The sequence below is a fragment of the Syngnathus acus genome, chromosome 4, assembly GCF_901709675.1.
Source record: "Syngnathus acus chromosome 4, fSynAcu1.2, whole genome shotgun sequence".
Taxonomy (NCBI): Eukaryota; Metazoa; Chordata; class Actinopteri; order Syngnathiformes; family Syngnathidae; genus Syngnathus; species Syngnathus acus.
Genome location: NC_051090.1, coordinates 4,851,058 through 4,875,267, shown reverse-complemented (window position 1 = coordinate 4,875,267; position 24,210 = coordinate 4,851,058). Strand labels below are relative to the sequence as shown.

Genomic DNA, 24,210 nt, shown 5'->3' with positions numbered 1-24,210 from the left:
CTGCTTCATATTGAACACTGCAGGAGAATCCATTATGTCCCCCCCTCCCTCCCCTTTCCCATGATACCCCCAAGCCCCGCCCCCTCCCACACTCAACATGACCAGCAGATCTTACTCCTAATGGTACAGTATTATACATCACAATAGAAGTACAGAGATGATCCATATACACAGAGGACTGAGAGAGTGTCTATACAGGACTCCATAGCAAAGAACACCGTTTTTTTTTTTTTTTTTTATCACCTCATGTTCATTTCAAAACAAACTCCTGTTTGAACCGGCTCAAAATGAAAAATCCTTCATATTAAAAATTGTAACATGAGGTCAGGTTTTAATTAGAACTTCTAGTCATTGGTGTGTCCTAGAACGTTTTGTTTTGGACATTTCGTCACATATGAGCCAAATAGTCAACGGGCGTCCTTTCTCCTCTATGAAAGAAAACATGGACAGTTTCATTAATAATTTACTCTCAGCTGTACTCATCGGTAGTGACTGACATATCAAAACATGTCCATGATATCAAAATGCATTGTACAGTATTTACAAAAACGGGAACAAAAAAATAATAAGGGGGATGACACTCGAGGGAAGAAAGGGAAGGTTGGGTGTCATTATGTTGACCGGCGAGTGTCTCCCCCCCACTGGCTTCCTCTGGGAGCTAAATCTTGGATATCCACCCAGCACATACGTTATAATATCATTTTTTTATCCCTTAAAAATTGGGCCAAATGTACAGGAGGAATCATGTTACATAGATTCTGGGAACATTCTGTGCATTATTCAGACCGGCGAATACATCAAATCAAAATGAAAGAAAAAAAACTAAGAAAGAATCACCTGGCTTTTTCTATCACTGTTCCAATTGTCTGGATGGTTAATGTAAGAAGGAGTATTAAGGCCTTGTAAAATGAAAATTTCAGTCATACGTTTGAACCTAATTCTCATGTTATTCCAACTTTATTTCATCTCTTAAAATAATTAAATTTTTGTTAAATCCTCACATTTTCTTTACAGAGTGGCGCTAACACTCCTTCATATCAATGGGCAAAATTGAATTAAAAAATAGGCGAGATTAAACGACATAAAAAAAAAACAGATTTGAGGGCATGGAAAATACATTTTAGGGATTTACAGGCACAATTGTTTGCATCGATGAATAAAAAGAACAATGCAGGTTAAATATTTACACAAATCTGTTAGTGGAGGAATGGCTGATTTGAAGATATGCTGTATTCTACAAACCAGAAGTTTATATGACCTCATACTGGATTAAGCTGCTTCAGTTCAGAGTTGCTACTTACGGACTTGGCGGACATCACGATGTACCTTGATGTACCGTGCATATAAAAAGTCTACACACCCTTGTCCAAATGGTGTTTGAGATTTTTAAAAACATGAGCCTACAAGAAAAAATCAATGTATTGAATCATGTCCATCGGGTGTTATTGATTTATTTTAACTTTTCAAAACAGAATAGTAAAGTTAAAGAACTGAGATAATAGGTTGCATAAGTGTGCACACCCTCGTAACTAGGATGTGGCTGTGTTCAGAACGAAGCAGTCACATTTAAACCCACATTACATGGGAGTCAGTACACACCTGCTACCATTTAAAGGGGGCCTGATGAACCCCAAATAATGTTGAGATGTTCTAGTAGGCTTTTTATAGCCACGGTACATCAAGTATGTATCTTTGTACCGGTATGTACACATGATGTATGTACATGTATATAGATAGTATTTATTTTTTTAAAAACAACAAAAATAAAACAAATACTGGCCTAGTATTTTTGTGTAATTTTTCAATCGAAACCATCTGAGTGCTGACTGGCATATTTCCCAATGGGTCTTGAATGCAGCAGAATATGTCAAGATTTCACAAAAGATTTTTGGGGGGGCTGTGCCATTGCTGAGCTTCATGACTGGTTGAATGGACTGGGGGCGATTTTTTTTTCGGGGGGGGTGCTCCAAGGCTCATGACGATGAGCGATCAGGGGGGAGAGTGGTCGCAGCAGGCGAGGAAGAAAGTCTCATGTTCTTACGCCCATTTTACAGACGTTGGGATGGGGGCCCTTGAGGGGGGTCCTGCTGTCCATGGGCATCCCGAGGGGCTGCGCGCCGGCCGATCCACACGGACGAGGGAGGAAAAGGGGAAGAGGGCAATGCAAGACGCACCGTGGGTGAGGGGGGAGAGGGTAAAAGGGAGATGAAAAAGTAAAATAAAAGATAAAATAAAAAAAAAACGAATCACACACTCATCGTCATGTTGGGTGAATACTGTAAAAAGAGAGAAAAAGAGAGAGAGAGAGGGAAGGGAGAGAGAAGATAAGCCCATACTCTTATTCAACTTAGTCAAGCAACACTGGACTATATGCAGCCCCCTTTTTATAGCAGCATGTCATGGAATATTATCATGTGAGTAAACCAGCAGCAAGCAAAGTGTCGTCCATACAGTAGGGGGAGGAGGAAGAGGAGGAGAGCAGTCAGCCCACAGAAGAATGTTAGAGAATGTAAGGTGGCGGTGAGAGATTGTGATGCATCATCATCATCAGTCGTCTTGTATCATGACAGTTTGCATGCACACTTGTTGTGTTTACATGCACGTGTTTGGTTTTAAGGCCGTGTTGTTAGGACAAAAGCACAAAGAAAAGTATTCATCACAATCTTAATACTGTACATCCACCGTGACTGTTCCTGACATTTAAGGGATTGGTTGCATGCAGATGACAAAATTTATTTTTATTCGATGATTCATAAAAAGTGGATTTATTTATTTGTTTCTTTATTTGGGGCTTTGTCCAGACTTAAATGCTTCTGGTGTGGCCTTGGGTGGATGTAGTCGAAGATGTGGCGCTACTCACACTTTCACTTTGGAATGGGTTTAAAAAGTTGCCTGCCATCTCGCCGTCATCCCGCGGAGTGCCGGGGGGATTGTTCATGCCTGCCATGTTGTTGGGAGAATTCTACCACACAACGGCACAAAACAAGTCAGTAAGTAGAAGGGCATGCTTCTTAATCAACACACACAAGGCAGAATAATAGATTTTTGTGACGTTGACTAGTCGTGAATTGTTTGTTGGCAGCAATTGATGATTTTTAAAAAAAATGGGAAGTCTTGTGTTCGTTCACACATGCAACAAAGACTGTATTTCACCTCACCTTTGGCAACCCGTCCATGTCACCAGAGCCTGTGAGCAGACAACAAAAATGAAAGCTTACGAGTGGTCTGCTAATTGTTCCTAACAGCCTAACAGACTAGAATGAAGCTGCGAGTATTAGACACACAAGAGCGCCTATCTGCATCATCAACTCATCTAATCTCGTTTTAATTACAGCTAAAAAGGAGGGAGCACTTCCTCAGACGGCCCCTGGAGGGCGCAATCTGACTTGCAGTCAAAAAGCAACGCTCACCTAGAGAGCCGTTCATATGGTGCTGTTCCATGGCCCCCATGCCACCCATGGGCCCGTCTGGCCCCGGTCCCATTGGGAACTGGAAAGAACAAAAAAGTATTATTATTGTCAGTGGAAAAAAAAATGTTTCTTGTTTTTCTTACTACTCACATTAGGTCTGTTCCCACCAGGGCCGATGGGGTTCATCATTGTGTAAATGTTTTCGCTCGAGTTTGTTGAATCTATAAGGAAAACACAGAAGGATTTTTTTTAATGTAATTCACATTTATATATTTATTTTATATAAATGAAATAGAGGTGATGTTTTCCGAATCTGTAACATGTTTCTCCGCACCTAATAGCTAGCCAAAGCTCATTGCTAGCTAGCTTACTGCTTGCGTAGCATAAGTATAGCACCCAAGCATTTGTTCAGCCCAGCAAACCGATTTTTCAATTATTGATTTTTTTTTAAATAGTCTATATGTCACCTCCTGGACTTGGCATGATGGGGGTTCCTGGTGGTCCTCCTCCCCCCGGGGGGCCCTGAAGAGCAAACCAAGAAAATAGGAGAGTCAAGTGAGCGCAGTGTCAGCACGCCTCGGCTTACACGTCTCAGCAGAAGTGACGGATCACTTCATGGTCTCACACACGCACACACAAACACGAGAAGACGTCAGCGGGACGCTCACCACGTAGTTGCCCGGAGATGAAGATGAATAAGCTATCTGTGGAGAGATGACATGTTGCCATGTCAAACGAGCTCAGATGTCAGCGCAAATAAAAACGTGAGGGGTGAGTGTCACTCACCGAGTTATTGTTGGGGTTCGGCCAGGGGCCTCTTCCGCCAGGACCCCTGAAGGCAAAAACATAGACTCATTATTATCAAACATAATGGACGCAATAAGACAATGGCCCAATACAAATATACAAAACAAAGCCGTTTGCGCATTTTTGACAGGCTACTTACATGTTCATGCCAGGCATGCCTGGCCCCATGGAGTTCGGAGGAGGCCTCATTCCTCCACCGTAATTCTGCAAAAAACAGACATACAAAGCAGTCAGAGAAGTTCAGCAGCCAGCGCTTCTTTAGTTAAATGCTCTTCCTTTCCTAGCATAGTTACAAATGTCATCAAATAATATTTTCAAAAAAAAACACAAGGAACGAGACTCCGATTACCTGAAATAGATTTTTGCAGATGAGCTGGATGACTAAGAATTTACACAGACATAATTTATTATTATTTTTAATTATTATTTTTTTTAGCGTGTAGTCAATAAAAAAATTACCTAGGTAATTATTATAATGATATATTATATGGTGTTATATTTGTCCTAATAAAAATACTTTTATACACTGAATCAATCGATCTGATTCTTGTTTTCTTTCCTTTTTTTTTATTTTAATAGATTCAGAATTACGTTTTTTTTTTTTTGCGCACGATCTTGTTCAGGCTTTGCATATATCTGTGTGCAGCGGGTGAGGCTCCACTCCGAGGCGGAGTTTTGTTCAGCAGACGATTACACTTGTCGAGCAGATGCCGCACCAGCTGCCGGTGCGCTCCGTGCCAAGGGTGGCATCGTAGTAAATGGGGCCCCCAGTGCGGGCGGGAGGGGGTCACCGGGTGCCTCTGTATGTGTGTGTCATCATCTGTGTGTGTCTTTATGTATGTGTATGTTGCGAGGCTGCCGCACAATCAAGCAGCTGTCCGGTCATTGTCATTTAAAAGGACACAAGACAAAAAAGCAACAGCCAAGAGTGTCAAAAGCAAAGTGTGCCACGTTGGCACAACTTTTGGTGAATGTGTTGGCAAGCATGTGATATTCCTCCCAAGGTGTGAGTGGGCAGGGGGGGGAGCGTGTAGAGTGGGCAGATTCCAGCGAGGAACCAAGCTCGCGTTAAAAAGTTGTCAAGTTGGCACTGGAACCAAGTGAGTGAGTTTGCCTCTCGCTATGCAAATTGCAAACATAAACGGCACAGTCAAGAGAAGTTTCAAGTGTTGTTTACAAGCGTGACACCTTTTTAAGCCTGCTAGAATATGTGGTCACAGAGTTTTTCAATTCGCATATTTACTGTCATTATGACTGCATTCGGATTGAATTTGGAAAGCAAGTTTGTGTCACCAAGGATCTCCTGTCATTCAATATTTTGTACCTGTGGCCCCATTGCTCCCATTCCTCGAGGAGGATTCATTCTCATTGGACCGCCCATGTTTGGATGTCCTGTGCAGAGAGATGAAGAAACAGCCTTTTAAAAAAAAATAGCCACACTAAAATAATGTTTCAATTGGAATAGTTTAATCAATCAGTTGCTACCTTGGGGTCTGGTGGGGTCCAAGCTGTTTGGCAGGAGAGGTTGTGATCCAGGGATGCTCCCTGGTGGTTGGTTTGGCATGCGGAGTGCGGGTCTAGGACCACCTGGGTACCGCGGCGACATAAATGGCTACAAAAAAAGATGTGGATAAAGTTAATGTAGCCAGTATGTGTGGCCAATTCAAATGTAGGTCAACAGGGGGAGCTGTTGTAATTCAGAACAATGCACCCGCCAGAGTTCGGCTCGCAGCGACATGACATTCCCGAGCAAGGAGTTACTTCGAGATGGTAAGGCATTTAGATAAAGTCAAAGAAAGACAAATATAAGTAGAGGGAGGTTAAAAAAAACATGCTACAATGAATTTGTAAGGAACAATGTAAGAGAAGAAGAAGAGGCGGACAGTTTAAGAGGAAAAACCGTGGAGGAGTATAAGTGATGGTTTACATTTTGTGCAGCTTGGTGCTTCTTATGTAACACAATTGTGTGTTTCTTGTCATGTAAGCTCGGAAAATACGATGGAATCGTTCACTCACAGGCCACTTCAATGGTTCACCTGAACTGGTGCATGAAGTCTGACTTAAGAAATAATTTAACAGCATGCTTCTTGTTGTGTTACATGCTTATTTTTGTAGGCTGCAGTTCAAGATCTGGCAAGACAGCTGGTCACTAAATGAGCCTTGTAGTTGGACAGATATTGTAGGTGTTCCACAAGGTTCTATACAAGGTCCACAGATTTTTGCATTATGCTCACATTAATTCACAATGTCTCATCGAATAATAAGAAGTACTTCAGTGTCAGATGTTAAAAAAAAAAACTGTCAATTTTGTGAATATGGAAAGTTATGCAACGCCATCTTGAGTTACAATGAATTTCCTCTTGTCTCTTCTCCGTGACCAACTTGTGGTGCGTTTACACGCAAGCGGACGCGCCGTTGTCAGGCCATGCTGCAATATTAATGCTCTACTGATGGACTCCGGGACGGCGAGTGCCTGGCCGAGGGGGGTGGGTGGGGGAGAAACCCCTCCAGATGCCTCACCGCCCCTTCCAGTCCGGCCCGCCGCTGCTAAATTATTCATCCGGCACGCCGTCCTGAATGCTGCTTGTCCCGAGCCAGCGAGAGTGTGTGTGAATAAGGAAGTGTGTGTGTGCATTTGTGTGTATTACCTGTCCGTGAGGGCCCATCATGGGATTGCTGGGGTTGTGTGGGGGAGGCTGCGTATGAGGAGAAGGCTGAGATCCTGGGGGACCCTGGAGACGAACACACATGGCCATGTCAATAAAGAACAAGACAGAATTCCATAGGATTCCATGGGTTAAACATTTCTTGCTGTACAGTGGTTCTAAAAAAATCGACACAACCCTGTTGAAATGTCAAGTTTTGTGATATCAATAACGGCACCAAGCTCATTTGAACACATTTTACCTCATTAAAAAAAAAAACGTACAACTTTTACCTGAGGTTGCAAAAGTGTGCACACCCTATTATAACTGGGATTGGATGGATTGTGATTACTTCATTAAAAAGACGTTTTAAAATACCTTTCTTTGACAAGTGAAGAGGGGAAAAAAACTGAGGTAGCAAAAGTGTTCACACCCTCTTTGTCAAGAACTCCGTTATCAGGTGTGTGTGTTCCTCGTAAGGTGTTATGTTTCGTGCATGCAGGGATGCTCTAACAGGTGTGTATCTAACATCACAGCAAAAAGCCAGAAGGATTATGGGATTACTTGCAATATAACCTGAGACACACACACACACTCAAACTCTCAGACACATACACATAAGGATGCGCTCGGTAATTTTTCGAGCATACAAATCAGAAAGAAAAACACAAACGTCACTTTGGTAGAGATGATTGTTTTCCTTTATCAAATTAACTAATTTTCTTGATACGTGAAATTGATTTAATTAATACAAAATTATTCCTTCTACTGTTGTTATTTATTCAATAAATAATTTCGGAAGAATACCAATTACACGAGTTACATTTTTTTTTTTTTTTTTTAGCCTAGCAAATAATGCAAAACTTTACGACATCACGACATCCATTTTGATAGAGTTTGTCCCCTCGAGTTTGAGCTGGAGCTGTTCCCAACTGACTTGACTGGCTACTTGCCAATCGTAGAGCAAATACAGACTAACAAGCATTCCCACACCTATGGATAATTTAGAGCCGTACTGCCCGACTACAATTTAATTAAATCTAAAACAAGGTGGAAGTGAGCAAGGTGCAGCTACAAAAAAAAAATGGGTGAGAGGAATCCCAAAATCAAGTAAAAGCCACCAAAGGAATAAATGCAGGTGCTTCCTCTGGCTCTGCCTGTTGACTTTCACGCTGTTATGAGATGAGCGCGGTAAAGCCGCTTATTAGGCAGACAAACAGCACGCAGCCAGCCTGAAATCTATCCTCGTGTTAGAAAAATGTTGGTTTAGTTGGACATGCGGCACAGACTGGATGTGTTGGCACAGTAGTGACTTGTGTGTGTGTGTGTGTTTTGGGGTGGTTAACACCTGCTGTCCTGGCCCACTCTGTCTCTCAGCAGGTTCACGCTGGGGCTAATGCAGCACGAGCTCCGTCTGACCTCAGAGGTTATTGTGGTTGTTGCCAAGCCAGCCATCCAGCCAGTGTGTGTATGCGAGATTGTGTGTGTGTGTGTGTGTGTCTAACAAGACACCCCTGCAGGGTCTGGGCTGCACTGACCCAGATGTAGCTTCTTCTCTATATAGTCACACGGACTAGTTTCCCCTCACTCAGGAGGAACCGGCGTTGACATTTTCCTGCTTCATGCCTGGCTTCAACACTCCCCTTCAATAATTCACTGTATCATATGAGAAGGAGCTATTGTAGACCCCCCCAAAAAAAATCAAAGTTCAGTGGGATGCCTTGTGGGGATAATATAATGATCACACACACACACGCAGACACACGCACAAGTTTTACAATTCTCATTCTACAGTATTTGAGTGTAATATTAAATTGGAATGATACGTCTCTGATACTGTCGGGAGATGACAAATTTCAACAATAAGTCTGGCCCTGGAGGTTTGCATATTAAAAAACATGTCTAATAAAATAAAAAAAAATCATTAGACACCTAATAAAGGAAGCTAACCGTCTTACTACAAAAGAACAACTGGCTTAAGTTACAAAACAGTTAGCTAATTTAGCCTATCACCGCTAGTTAGCGTGAATTGTAATCATTCCACAGGTTGGTTAAATGGACACAGTTACTGATGTCGTAGTCACGGATGATCACAGATATTGCAATACACCAGAAATGCATATTTATATGAGTATTATCTCCTATAAATCTTCCAAACAAACCAATCATTTGAAGCTGGCTGAAGTCAGGTCTGATACTGATACTTATATTAAGACAACTTGCTTCTTGCCTCTGAAAACAGCAGTGGAAGTGGCGTGAGTAGCCACTGTGTAAACATATTCGTGCCCCCACAGCATGAAGAATAGTCCGTGCACACTCTCCCCCCCCCCCATAATGTGCCATAATGGAGCACAGTGCTTCGGCTGGCCGGGCCTCTGCGGGCCTTCCTGCCATTACATGTGAATGGGCCGGCATACGGCCTTTATGACCGCGCTGTTCCCTCTGCAGGTCCCCGCAGAGAAAGAACTCTTCAACTGTCACAGAGGTGTACGCGGGCCAACATTGTGTATGTGTGTGTTTGTGTATGAGCGGCCAGGAGTGGAGAAAGGGGGAGGGGGGGGGGGGCATAGGGAGCGTTAAATGAAGCAATTAATAAAATCATTTTCTAGCCGGCTAAGGAGATAACAGCTTGGCACGGGACCACAAAAGCATCGACGCAGCCCCCTCGCTTTCCCGACACTGATTTCAGACCTGCAGCAGCCATCCCTGTTGGTGGCTTTAACTCAGTCGCCACTAGAGGGCAGTGTGTCGCTGCGGTCGAGCAGCAGGAACACACACGCTAAAACACACACACGCGCGCACACACAGTGAGAATACAAAGCAGCCTGCATCACTGAACACAACAAACAAAGCCAGGAGGAACAGCCCGCACACACTCACTCTCACACACACACACACTCACTCACACGCACACATAAAGCGAGCACACCCACATTGACACACGCACATTGTCACTCCTTGCTAACATTCCAGAGAGCTCTCCAGCTAGCTGACAATAAATATAGCACAGTGACAAGATGACAACATGCTATCAGGGCTGAATGAGAGACATTAAACATGATAGAATGGTAGCGAGTCATCCGTGTCGATCGGGCCGAGCGGCAGATGAGCGAGAAGTGGAAAAGTTCCGGGTTCGAGTCCAACTTCCTATGATAAACTCAATGATGTTCAATGGCTGTAATGGAAATTTTTTACCAGAACAGACATATGATTAGATGTCTACAAAATGGCTTTAGAGTTTGTGAAGTGGCATGTGACTCGTTTTGTTGTCTTCTTTGCCAAGTGAGTGTCAACAATTTATTATCGCGAGGTGGCTACTGTTTAGCACAAGTGTGACAGCTGCTGCCACGTTAGTTATACTGCATTTTCGGCACTGCTCTGTGCAATTTCAGCCCTTCAATTACTCCAATGTTTTTTTTTCCTAGACAGTAATAATTAAATAACAAACTCTCACTACTCTTAAAAATAAATTGCTTACAGTAGGTGATTTAACGACGGCAAAAGTAGCATGTACGTCGCTTTCCCAACCCGCAATTGTCTCAACCGCAGCAATTGTCAAACAATAATGAAACCTCCATTGTTAGCTTTAGCTTTTTGTTAGCTACTCAGCATTGCAACGATAAACACGAGGAGAAGACTCTCTGTAACGAACCAAGCTAAACTTCACTTTTGCACAACATACAAAGATCGAGATGTATCCTTTCAATATACTTCCTTGACACCGATTATGACGTAACCCTACAAGCCAGGGTTTTGTAGTATCTTGTGAAAAGGTCTTTTATTGTGTGAACAGCTGAGTATAGGATCCACAGAAAAAAAAGGTAATATGTGAATAGTGAACCGGGAGTAGGCGGGGCCATAAGTCAGCCAGGATAGACTCCGAGAGCCTTTCCCGTGACCCTGAACAGGACAAGAGTAGAAAAGAAATGTCCACTGACGTCTGAGGCAAAGACTCGCATCACGGCTGATGTTTACCTTGAGTGAACAAAATCAAGGACGGTAAGAAGAAAATGTTTCAAGTGGCCGTCAGTCTCCAGAATCCCTGAGGAAGAATCGTTTGGCGTCACTTTTGTGGCAAGACAAGCAGCACTGATAAGAGTCAAGTATGGTTCTGTTCCTCGGTGGGTTTTCACATTGAAGGCAGTGACACCTTTTTGGCCCGTATGAGATGTTTCCCACTTCACAATATTTTTGGGGATTTTCATTTTTACTTTCAGCTTGGATACATTTGCTCGCTGATACTTAGCGGTGCAACTGATCAGAGGCGACATACGTCTTTTACCTTTTTGGAAAAAAGCAGGTGTCTCTCTAATTCGCCACGTGCTCACCATGTAGCCGCTTTGAAGAGACTCCTTGAATTTGCCTTTGATACTTGCGCCGCTTGTTCTTAAATGTGTCATCGAACTTAATCCTCTTGTTGGGCTCGGTCCCGGAAGCACCTGTGTGCTAAACAACCTGATCGTTCTCGACTCTTGGATCTTTTTTTTTCTTTTCTTGGGCAAGAGGAGATGCGACATGGAGGTTCCAAAGAGCCTGCTTACTTGTACTGACAGATCTAAGAGGTGTTTGACTTCAGATCAGAGGATCGACCCGATGTCGGAATTAACACATTGTTTGCACTGATGTTATCCGGAACATGTATACGGGGAATATAACAACACTCAGAGGCATTCATTCTTTATCCTCTGCAAAGAATGACCAATATTAAACCAGCTGAGTGCTTTCGAGAAGTTGCGAAACTATTTTTACACTACATTTTTGTATTCGATGATGTCATTACTCAGTTTTAATAAAATGCAAAATTATTTTTCCTCATTAAAAAATGTGTTCCAATTTAATTTTGGGGGTCGGAGTTTTTTCTTTTATTTCACTGATTTAAAATGCAGGTGATCTGAGTTACAAGCATGGTCGAGGCATGGGTTCAACTTGTATCTCAAGGTGCCACCGTGTCAATAATAACGGCACAGTTGGCAAAATGATCGATCAAATATGTCTATTTTTCATCAAATGAATGTTCTGAACTTCTGTTTCCATGCCAGTGTTGTGCTTAATTACGCTGGCGATAGGAGTCACCCACTTAACTGCACACACAATCAACAGAATTCGTACAGATCAATTAATGGATTATAATGCATACGAAAAACATTGGCCAACGAGTCTCCCGATGCCTTTGTGTGCTCTCTTCCTCCTCCTCCTCCTGCTGCTATCATTAATTCGCTCTCCCCTCCCCGCCATCTCCCCTCTGCCTGTCCTCCCCAGAGGGCCGTGATGCAGCAGTGATGGACTTTGCCTGCGAGGGGAGGGGGCTTATATACCTGACAAGTACCCCCGTTTGGACCCTCCTTGTCTTATTTTCTGTTTGCGCATCTCATCTATCGACTGTTTGCATGCAGCAGGGGGGCTCGTAGCACCTCTGCCCCTCACCCTTGGCTCTCTCGCAATCAAACTTCGGGTCGCCCGTGTTAATTACCTCGCCGGCACAGCGGGGAAGTCAAATAAGAAAAGCGCTCACGAGCCGGCGAGTTGGCACGTGTCACCCCGAACGGCATGTGCGACAAAAGAAGTCCGTAGATTCACATCCGAGTCTTTAGATGGATATAGTGAGAGTTTAAAAATCTTCCCCTTTCAAGAGCCCCGGAGTTGTGCGAAAGAAAGGCTGGCAACCGCAGTGGCCATTAGTTCACCGGGGAGTGAATGTCAGCTCGCCAGGAATGCAGCGTGTACGCTTTCAGCTCCGGTTTCAGCCATGTCATACTCAAACTACCGCACAGTAGTGTGTGTCTGTGTAATTGGGAAGTTTCAAGACGGGGCGGGAAGCATTTCTTCTGCGTTTATTTCAAGCGTGTGACAATAAATCGCTCCTTTGGTTTCGGACCACTTGGCTCTGTGGTGACACCTTACTTTCTACCACGTCACCTAGTATGAACAAAACATGTGTCACGGTAGGTAGTCGGAAGCATTTGTGGTAAACATGAAAAGAAAAAAAAAAAAGAAAATGATGCAGTTCAAGGAGTGAAAGCTGCCGCCAAAGTTCAACCTGAGCCAAGCGGTGAATTTATCTGTAAATAAATGATTATTTTCCCATTAAAAGCTCTCAAAATAGAAACGGAAAAACTTAAAATATGGAATATCGTTGAAGAAATTGAGCTGTTGCCATGCTAACCAGTCAAAATATAATGAAATGTGACAATTGGGGAAATAAATAAAATATAAATAAAACAATAGATAAACGAATAAATAAATAAATAAATAGATAAATAAATAGATATATAAATAAAATTGCTCGCAGCTATGCTATACAATGCTATGCGTGCTTATTTCGAAATAACAACAAATGCAAGTGGACGTCATGTGCTTGCCGTTTTCTCTGCCATGTTCTGGTTGGAGATTGCAACCAGAGAATGTGGTCATGCTTGAACTAAATCCATCCATTCCTCTTGTTACTCCCTGCATCCCCTCTGCCATGCTGTCTGTCTGTCCGCCTGTCTGTCCGTCATGCGCGGGGGGGGGTCTATTTATGGAACGGCGTGTCACTCACGCAACACCACCAGATAGCTTTCTCCCTGCCTGCTGCCTGCACGCCGCTCATACATCATTAACATTCCGAGCGACCCCGACACGCACACTCGCGCGCGCGCACGCACGCACGCGTCTCACATCCATGAGCACATGGATATGCATGCAAATGGCTGCGTTGCACACGGTACGCATATAGGCAGGAATTATCTCAAAGTGCGTTTGGCTCTTTGTTGTCGCAGTTAATACGGGAATGATGGATTACCGTAATTATTTAATTATGACAGAATTCAATTGTATTAATTTAGTCCACGTCGGGTTTTGAAATCCATTTTCATTTATTTTATATAATGTTTTTGTTAAAAATGGGCAACTTTAATGATGGTGATCCAGACAATGTACAATATGCGGTGATTTATTTTCATTTAAATTTGAAAGTTATCATTCAGCATTAGTTTTTTTAATGGCTAATTTGCATTAATCAAAAGTTTGGATCACATTTTGGAATAAAAGCAGGTTTTTTTTCCCCTCCCTATAAATGAAGATGTTTAATCCGAACTACAAGTCCAGGAGTCTCTAACGGAGTAAAAAAAAAAATAAAATTAAAAAAAATAAATAAAAAATGTTAAAAAAAAAGGCCATTTCAAAGCGACCTCCAAACTTTTGAATCGTACATACAATTTCACATTTTCACGGAAAATTCGACATTGCCTGGGTGACCCCAAACGTTTGCGTACATCTCAAGTATATATCAATTATAACATGATAAAAGAGGACAGCGTGCGCGCGGCGTCATGCTTCATTACCGACAGAGCCATTAAAGTTGTGCTCAAGGACACCACCGTGAGACAAACAGCCATGAAATATGAATGCTCATCTCCATGCCGTTATATAACGATCACCTCTGTTTTGTTTAAGTCACAACTCCCCGCAACGCGTTCTTTCTCATCGACTAACGCTACGATAAAACTTCCAAACTAGTCGGATATGGGTCAAAGTAAAAGCGTGCTGTAAAAAGGCTCGCGTGTGGGACGGCGTGTGCGTGTGAGACCCTGTCGACAGCCTTCAGAGAACACAGAACAGTGATGACAGGAGGAATTAGTGAAGCAACACAAACCAGGGAGAACAGTCTCCTCCTCTCTTCCCACCTTCACTGACACACTTTAGAGGCCGCGATGGCTAGTTGGGCGACGACGGGAGAAGGAAAGGCTACAAAGTGCACGAGGAGGCAACAAGCGGGGCCGTGTGACATATGGACGGGGAGGGGGCAGAGAAGGGCACACATCTGGATAGGGATTAGGACAGCTAAAGAGGCTAAAAAAAAGGAGGAGGAGTATAAAGAAGGTTGGCTTTAAGGGTGGTCAAGGGGGTGGGGCGGAGGTTTTTGCCGTCGGTGTGAAAATCACATTCGGAATGAATGAGGGAAAGCGATAGTGCCTCGTGACTGAATGTAGATGTCCGATGCAAAGCTTAGGAGTGAAATTTGGTTGTGGTGCTTACTTGGAAAAATCCTGGGGGCATGGGTCCTCCCGGCATGCCGTCGTTGGGCGGCATGTTGCCCATCACTGGGCTGGGGGCGGCGGCGGCGCTCTGGAAAACACACATGACGCATATTGAGCCACAGAACAATAAAGGCAAATTTGGTACATTTGTTAAGTACAGTTTAGTTGTATTTAACTTTTGAAGTTCTATATATTTTCCTTGGATGTCGTGAGAACCGCTACCATACATGAAGCTTCTCACAGAATTGGGGGGACCTCCCCAAAGTGGGCGTCGCCATTTCTGACTATTTGTATTAGGTCATACTGTTTGTCTCAATTGTTCTCGAGGCACATCTCGGCCTAGAATGACTTCCACGGGTTTATCTTGGACGTGTTGTGACATCCGAGAAAGGCAATAACAGAGGTTGTTGGTTTTTTTTTCTTGGGAATTTTCTTCGGCGGGATGAGTCACTTTGTTTCATGTTCTCTTACGAAAATACCCCGAGACGCGACACGGCGCTAACCTCGACCTGGCCCTAATAAAACGCCTAATTGCTGGCGGTTAGTTGAGATCTGGAGGGAGGAAGGCTGCCTAAAAACACAGCTAACATACCACAGAGAGACTGATCTATAACAGAAGGATAGAAATGAACTGGGGGGGGAAAAAGTGCAAGGAAAAACAATGTCCAATCGTACCTCCAAAGAGGACTTAAAGGGTCAAGATGTTCACTATTTGATTTGCAAGAAGTGTGCAAGGCTTCGCACACTACGCAGGTGAAGCAGCAGCAGCAGTAGCAGCAGCAGCAAAAGGCCCCCTTTTCCTAGTTGCCATGACTACCCCGACCTCAGCTCCTGCACTCCAGTGCCCATTAAAACCCTCGGGCCGTCAATCAACAGCATGGCCGCGGTGGCGGAGGGAAAGCGAGCGAGCGAGCGAGCGAGCGAGGGAGAAGGAGAGAAAAAATGAAAATGAAGAAGAGTGGCAAAAAGAAGAGAGAGATGCAGTCAGACGGATCTCTGTTGTCCAACGTTATCGCCTCGGTTCTCTCGGCGGAAAATAAAAAGGAGGATGTAGCTAATGTTGCATTTGTGACTTGCTCCTGGATGTTGCGGTATTATTACACTCCTCAGTCTCCACTTTGCTGCAGCAATCTGTCAGCCTTACGCAGTTTCAAGTACTATATATGTCTTGACCATTATGGATCATTTTTTTAGGCCGATATTTCATCAACGATTCATTGGCCGATTAATAATGAAAACAAAAAAAAATCCTAAATGCTAACCACCGTTTCGTGGAGAACCCGCCACAACCCTTTAGCATAAGCGGCTAACATAGGGCAAATACATTTATAATTCCGTGCACGCTTTTATTCGACGACACTTGGTGAAGTTCACACGTTCACACTCAAGTTAGTGAGTAATTGAGCGCAGATGAGGATAGATGTAACACTTTAACAAGTCGGACTCATTTGGGGTTAAAAGTGGGAAAGCAAGCGGTTCACATTTGACGTCTCTCTCTAACAACAGAGGGGTCGCACTCCTTTGGCCCCACGGTTTGCGAAGCTCTTCAGCTCCGTGCCAAAGGCTACTTTGCCTGCCAGGCTGGCTGGATAGCTCTCAGACAGTGAACGCGAGTGTGTATCAGTGCACGGATCAGACCGCCGCTTCCGGAGAGTAATGGATCCGCTGTTATCTGCTTCCAAACAAGCAGACCGACACCATACTACGACTACCTGCTGGCCACTGTAACACGGCCGGTGCTTGAGAAAGTGTGTCTGTCAATGTGTTTTTCCGCACATAATAGTCAAAATTGCCGTTTTTCAGTCTCCATAAGCTCACCGACCAAGCCAGGAATTTCTCACGAGTACCGTCATCACCGCTATTCCCATCCCGGGGACCTTCTGTCACGACCCTCCTTCACTTCCACTTCCCTCAGCCACAAGTCTGTACAATAAGTGTCAGTCGAGGCGATCCCGTCATGATAAGTAGAGGCGGGAGCGGGGCGGCAGACGAGTCGTGATGTAGAGGAAAAAAAACTGACTAATAAACGGGGTATAGTGGTGCCTTGAGATACAACTGATTCAACGTTTTCCAGATAAAAGCCATCATCTGCTAGCTTAATGCTAACGACATATAAGCAAGCAACTCATATTTTAACACAAGCGACACATTTATACATTCAATATAACAGTACTCGGTCATATATTCTTTATCCTCTGCGAGAAGTCGAGACAAGCTGACACATCATACTGCCCCCTGGTGGCCAGGGTGAGCAGCAACAAAAATGGTGTCATTATTTATCCATCGGTATTCAGTATCGGGCCGTACTCAAAGAGTAAATACTTGTGCTGCTATTCGTCTGGAAAAAAAAAAAAAGTGGTATCGAACTCTTCTAGTTCACCTCACACCCTGAGCTGACAAAATAATTACACACATACATTCACAGGACGACATTAAAAACGGCGAGGCTGCTTGCCAGTAAACTCGCTATTGATTAGGGCGGGAGACTGCGGAGACGGATACGCGACACATGACACAGACGACGCAGGTAAACTATTGAAGCCCCCCCCCCAGTGGGATCAGATGGATTTGTGCTTTTCATGGTCCACCACAGAGATGTTTTGTTTGAAGCATGTTCACATAGCGCGTGTTTACTTCCAAATAGCGAGGGGATAGCATCTTCGCTAGCTTTCAAAATGAGCAAGGAAGCACGTCTTTACTCAAAGTAGCTTCTCCCAGACAATTTTCGATCTAAAATTTAAAGGCTTTTAGTAGGATGCAATAGTTTTTGATATTTTTATTAAATGAGTGGATCCATGGATGCGCACACACACCACGCAAAGCCTTTATTGGCAGTGTCGAGAGGTTGCCGACAGCCTGCTACTCACCCGGGCGACCCTTCCTAACACAGGTCCCCCCTGCTGGCACTGCTCTTTAATTACAAACACACAAACACAAACACACACAAACACACACACACACACACACACACACACACACACACACACACACACACACACACACACACACACACACACACACACACACACACACACACACACACACACACACACACACACACACACACACACACACACACACACACACACACACACACACACACACACACACACACACACACACACACGCCACTCGCTCGGCCCGTGCCCTTTTACTCCCTCATTAAGCACTCGATGTCGCCACGAGAGACTCAGGACCAACGCGCACTCAGTTATGTGCACTCTATGAGTGGAGCTTGCATTTGCAGCTAGGTGCCTAATTGAAGATCATTAACGAGGCTAATTAGGGAATGCTCGGAGGCTAGAGACAAAGCTAAATGTGGCGGGATGAAAGGTGTGCGTTGAGGGAAGGAAACGGTGCATTCAGATAAGTTATAAATTAGCACATGACTTGTTCCACTGGTGTTGCTCTGACCGAGTTGTTTACTTTTCAGGCGGCTGTGAGGAGCTACTTGAGTAGTCAAATAAAAACAAAATTAGACTAATATGTCAATTTCCCCCCCCCACACTAGTAATGTGACAATTTAATTGAAATAAGAAAAAATATTTTGAAAGGAAAACGACTAATAAACTGAACCTATGTGGTTGCATAAGTGTACACACCCTCGCTACTTTTGTGGCTTTATATAAATACATTTTGGGTCGATATCCGGGTGAACTGTGAAAGGCAAAATGCTGAGGCTATTTTGCCAGTTCTCCGAGTGAAAGAGACGCTTGTTCTCTTGTTCTTCTTCCATTCGGACTACTGGACATAAATCCTCAGAGGTGAAAAACAACCCGCCAGCGCCTTTAAATCAAAGAGCAAGCGCACATTTCATCAGGCGCGCTTTCACCCTAACATCCACTAATCATAAAGATGGGGAAGGCGGGTGGGGGGGGCATTAGAATGGAAGCATGGCCACACAGCTCTGCAAAAAAAAAAAAATGCAAACCAATAAAACTGTGCTACCACATGCTTACACGTTGTGTCTATATGTGAGAAAAGAAACCCATCAGAAATTCCACAGGCCAACAGCCGCCATTTCAAACGAGGGGAATTCTCTAGAAAGCGAGGAAGGGTGCAAACGGAAGCAGCAGACGGCAAGAGTTGGCGCCGCAAAAGGTATGGAGAGTGACAGCAAAAACACCAGGAATGCCTTTAGTGTCTGAGCCTCATCATAAATAACACCTACACACACACACACAAACATTTTCACCACTGCCGCACACACTCGTACATGGCTGGTGGGAACGTAGCGTATCCGCGCACGCCCTTCACTTTATGACATTTAGCGAGCAATACAGAGTGGCATTTAACAATGATTTGCTGTTCTGTTCTCGCCACCTTTCTTTATGAATATATGTAAATAATTGGAGATGAGAAGAGCAAACGCAAATCAAATGTATTTGAATTTGTGTTAATAGTGTCACGTTACTGCCCTTACAAGTGTGCAAAATGATTCATTAGCATAATTGCGCTAAAATCAACACTACATTGAAAGGAATGTGACATTTGCAGAAAATAAATATGATTTAATAATATGATGGTTTCCCTAATCAATATTTATGTATTTTTTTACCACCATAGGGTAAATATTTTAATGATATATATTACATTTACTTATGTGAAATGTTCTCCAGAATGAATTGATTTTTTTTTTCCGGCTGTATGCTAAGCAAGGACGAAATAAATCCTTGAAAATGGCACATTTGATTGAACGCGTAAAGAGTGAATTTGCTCTGATTGACACCAATGTGGATTTATTGCATCGAGTTATGGGAATCTTGCGAGGCGCACTGTTGTATCACAAATGTTGCAAAGAGGTTCACTGTTAATATTCAAATTGAAGAAACAAATATTTTTTGCCGTAAAAGTTGTTTTCATAAAGCTCACACCGGTTTCCATCTTATTTGACTGGATTGTTTGTTGTGATAATGACTTGCCCTGCACTGTTATGACAGAATTGAACAATTGTGAGAAAATTACACTCGCACACCTGGCGATTGACCTCCGCACCAAAAACGCAAGAAATGTGACCCCCCACTGAGGCTTCGAATGGGAAATAACATTTTGAAGCGTACTCTTGTTATTTTATTGAGGTGGCTGCAAACAATGGGGTATTAAATAAGAGCATTTCATATTTTAAAAAGAAAAAACACATGCTAAGTGTAAATTGCACTTCATGTTGAAGCAGTGCGGCCAGCCATAAAACTTCTCAAACTGAAGTTCGATCGGGGACAGACAAACTTTTTGCCAGGTGGCATTTTGCAACGGCGCTCCGATGTCAATGGGCGAGCCACCGGCGAGGGGAATGATACGCTTCCAAAAAAAAAAACCCGGCAAAGTCTAAGCTGTCAAACGCTGATGGCTTGGTTTTACACTGAGACAGTATGACAGTTAAAAACGGTCAAAGATCACTTGGAAAGCTTTCTCTTGAACAATGAATAAAGGATCGGCAAAAGCTTGACTGTGGGAACAAACTATTTCCACAAGCGCCAACTGCGGCCGGTGGCATCTTTGCATTTTCGGGTGTCATCCAACCTACAGATACACACTTCCACACTTGCGACTGAAACGTGTTGCAGCTCCAACTTTTGGGGCCAAAATTTAATAACTTAACACTTCATCAGCCAGACCTCCTACGAGACTATTAAAAATGAAAAAGAGTTGCTGGCAACCTTGCTAGCAATGGCTACCTCCTTATTCTCAGCCGTTCTTTTATATTATAACGCTGCTAGACTCCTTTTTTCTAATTTCTATTGGAAGAGGGAAAAAAGTGCTGGGTCAAAAGGAACCCGAATTGGATGTAAAAAGCTAACTCAGCTTTTCTTTTCTTTTTTTTTAAATGAATAACCTAAAAAGATGTGTCGGTCCCATTTTGGGTTATTTTTGTTCTTAAAGTACATAATGTTTCCTAATGAAAGGCGCCAACTATTTTAATTCAAGCTTGGGATTTTCAGTGGCTGGGAATTGGCAATTGGCCCAATCGATGGGTCCAACTTGGTGTTACCAAGTTCACCCTGACCGGGATTTGAACCTTGATCCCCTTTGGGGCCGTGGCGTGACACACTTTAGCAATCCAAGCGCCACTAACAATTCCCAAAAACTGCTTCAACTCTACTACACAACTAAAAACCAATCTTCAACCAAATCTGTTGGGTCAAAATAATGAACCCAACTTTTGGTCGAAGTAACCCAATCGGCTCAAAACCTACAATACGGTTAAAATGCTAACAAGAATTAGCATCTATAATCTTTCATCATGTCGGAAAAATGAGCTGTATAAAATCCGTCGCAAGGTTCATTTCCCTTCACGTCTCCCACCTGCGGCCCGTCGGATGTTCCGCCCCGTCGTGTGGATTCGCCCCTTATGTTTAGTGAGCGACAAGACACAGACGAGACATTTAAAACCATCGCACGCCAGTCTGATCCACTCAACCCGTTTTCTATTTTAACGCACGTCTGAGTATGTGTGTGTTAATGTGTGTGTGTGTGGAGCCAGGCAGGAAGAGGCATTCCCAAAGGAGCAGTCCTCTTGAGCGCCAGACATTGGGGGGGGTTGGGCCATGAGACACACACACACACACACACACACACACACACACACACACACACACACACACACACACGCACACAACTAATTTCCATTTCATATCCCCGAGGCAGCGGCGTGTAGACCACCTCCACCTCCAAAGGCCAAAGCGACAGCTTGGGATTGAAACGTTTTGATAAATGGAAAAATTCACTCGATGGTCTGCGACGAGGATCCGACTTTATTGTGCGTCACGTAGCGTCATCCCCTCGGCCAGTCAATCGCCACGTGACGTCGAGCCCAAACGTAAATACTGCAACATGTTTTCCCCTCTGAGCCTCTTGTAAGTGCGTCTCCTTAGCTTTAGCATTAGCATTTAACATCAGGATTCATTCATTGACCGGTAATAAGTCAAAGTCTGCTTTATTGTCAATTTCTTCACATGCCAAGACACACAAAGAAATCGAAATGACGTTCCCACTATCCCACGGTGACAAGACATAGTACACAATATACATACAAGTAAACAACACAAAAAAAATAAAAACAAGAAGGCACAAACAATGCATAAATAAAAATAAAATAAAAAACAGATAAATCCCGACTCGGAGCAATTCAGGCAAAACAGCCGCCTGTACAATGCAGAGTGGCACTCGTTACCATGACGACCAAGGTGCAGCTAGGGCGTTGCGACGGGTCCAAATAGCCAACGTATATTATGCACAAATAGAACGTTGGTTGCATCTCTGAAACTACCAAGATGACAAATCGGCGGCTTGACTCCCTGTATTAGTAAAAAAAAACAAAAAGCGGAAAATAAAAGCCGTCTTTGCTGTCTTAAATGGGCAGTTTGCTACTCATCATTACCAGCAGAGAGAAACTTAAACGACTCATAAATAGATGTTTCTGCTACTAAATCTGTCATTTGCGGTGTGTTTATATGAAATACGTTATTGTAAAACAGTTTTTTTACTGCTTCTGGGGGGGGGGGGGGGGGAAAGACAGCGACAGGTTTCATGGTTTTAATCGATGAATTGATCGTTAATTTTCCTCATTGTGCAGTGGTGGTAAACTCACGGCGGTTAAAAGAGCGACAAAGAAAAACAACCGGAGCAACTTTTCAAGGTCGATCTATAATATTAGGGAAATATATGTCAAGTTCGGCGTTACTGGCAGCCCTACTCCCGAGGTAAATCAGGTTCTACTCTTCAGACCTGCTGACCAAACAACACCTCACCCTGTCTGCTGCCAGACAGGGAGGAGGGCGGGAGGGAGGGGGGTTGAAAACCACATTCCCAAGACAATGGCTGGTCTGTGGGACTTGCTGAACCTGCGAGGAGGGCCCCCGGAGGCACGTGGCCTGCTGAAGGGTAGAAATGTTGGAGAGAGGAGAAAGTTGCAAGAGTAAGCGAGGGAGGAGAGTCGCAGAAGAGATAAGGAGAGAATGCTAAAGCGCTCAAGTGTTTGAATAATAACACAACAACAAAAATAATATACCATGTGCATTTCGATTAATCGACGTTGAGTCGACCGTCAATCTGACGTCTTTCAATCTCCGCAATTATTTACAACATCCACCAAGTCGGCATTTTTTAATTAACCACGCCTCCGTAGGTGCTGCTGTTTTGGTGAGCAACTCGGCCCCGTCGCTCGCCACGACTTGTTGCCATTAAACGCCAAGCGAGGCGGGGAGCCTAAGCGCTTCCTGAGGTCGCCGAGCCAACACTTCCCGGGTCAGCCGGGATGGAGGTTGACAAATATTTACTCTGAGACAACAGAGGAGGAGGGATGAGGGAGGGAGGGTGGGCGCCTTCGCGTGGAGCGCACGTGTAGCCAGCGTTTGCCATCAATAGATAAATGGAGGCTGACAGAAATATCCACGGCACGGCGGCAGCTAGCCATGCGCCGCATTGGCACACACACCCAGAAAGAAAGGAGAGGACAACACACACACACTTGTACACACAGACACACACAAATGAAGCACGACGACGAAGGCGGTTAACAACACGTACAAGAGATGGAAGGAGAAAATGAAGACATTTGTGGAAGGAGGAGAAGATGTCTCCAAGTATTAGTCAGAGGCAGGAAGGTGGAACACGCTTGCCTCCCTTTGACCCTCTTTGGCTCCGCCCCTCCTACCCCCCCCCCACACACACACATAGACTGAGCGTGAAGGGGAGGGTGGTGAACGCATAGTGGCTCCTAAATCAGAACCAGAAGTTGAGACAAAGAAATGGAGCTGTTTGTGCACGTGTGTGTGCATGAGAGAGCGAAAGAGAGAGAAAGAAAGAGAGAGAGCAATAAGAAAGAGGAGAGAGAGAGAGAGAGACAGTGGGGAAAAGTGTGTGTGTGTGTTCTTGTCTTTCGGTGTTTGTGGTGAAATTTGGGCTGATCTACACAAGTAGCGTGGTTAGATGTGTGTGTGTGTGTGTGTGTCTGCAAATGGATACACTTTTGACATGTTGAGTGTACAACCTGAGACATTTCTGTACATGCACAGAGCAAGCAATGCGCCATGCAAAACATATTCAGGGACACACATGTTCGTTCCCCCCTCTTCAATGATTCATCTAAATATGCTAGGGATCACAGAACGGTAGGAAGACTGCAGCTACACACACACACACTGCTCCCCCTTCCCCATGCTCCAAAACACACACGCAAATTTCATTCACTGTTTTGTCCCTCGAGCAGTGCCAGAAGGCTGACAACGCACACACACATACACACACAGGTACAGTAATGCAAAATATTTGAGCCCTATTGACCATGCCATGCTCTGTGGTACCAGAGGGGAGTTCAAAACAGGAGTTCAG

The 24,210-nt window shown here is 44.0% G+C and overlaps 1 protein-coding gene across 2 annotated transcripts in view; it reads right to left on the bottom strand.

Moving 5' to 3' along the window:
• Positions 1-395: 395 nt before the first annotated feature.
• ssbp4 (single stranded DNA binding protein 4) overlaps positions 396-24,210 on the bottom strand; it is a 53,263-nt gene continuing 29,448 nt past the window's right edge. The window contains exons 5-17 of one of the 2 annotated variants that reach the window (XM_037248638.1): positions 14,879-14,968; positions 6,866-6,949; positions 5,703-5,829; positions 5,542-5,609; positions 4,357-4,421; positions 4,197-4,242; positions 4,079-4,114; positions 3,878-3,932; positions 3,561-3,631; positions 3,411-3,489; positions 3,159-3,187; positions 2,861-2,962; positions 396-2,110 (exon numbers count right to left, since the gene is read on the bottom strand). In XM_037248638.1, the coding sequence (XP_037104533.1) occupies positions 2,030-2,110; positions 2,861-2,962; positions 3,159-3,187; positions 3,411-3,489; positions 3,561-3,631; positions 3,878-3,932; positions 4,079-4,114; positions 4,197-4,242; positions 4,357-4,421; positions 5,542-5,609; positions 5,703-5,829; positions 6,866-6,949; positions 14,879-14,968 (933 nt within the window). In that variant the 3' untranslated portion in view covers positions 396-2,029. Of the gene's footprint in view, positions 2,277-2,860; positions 2,963-3,158; positions 3,188-3,410; positions 3,490-3,560; positions 3,632-3,877; positions 3,933-4,078; positions 4,115-4,196; positions 4,243-4,356; positions 4,422-5,541; positions 5,610-5,702; positions 5,830-6,865; positions 6,950-14,878; positions 14,969-24,210 lie in introns of both variants that reach the window. The other variant, XM_037248639.1, reaches the window with a different exon arrangement.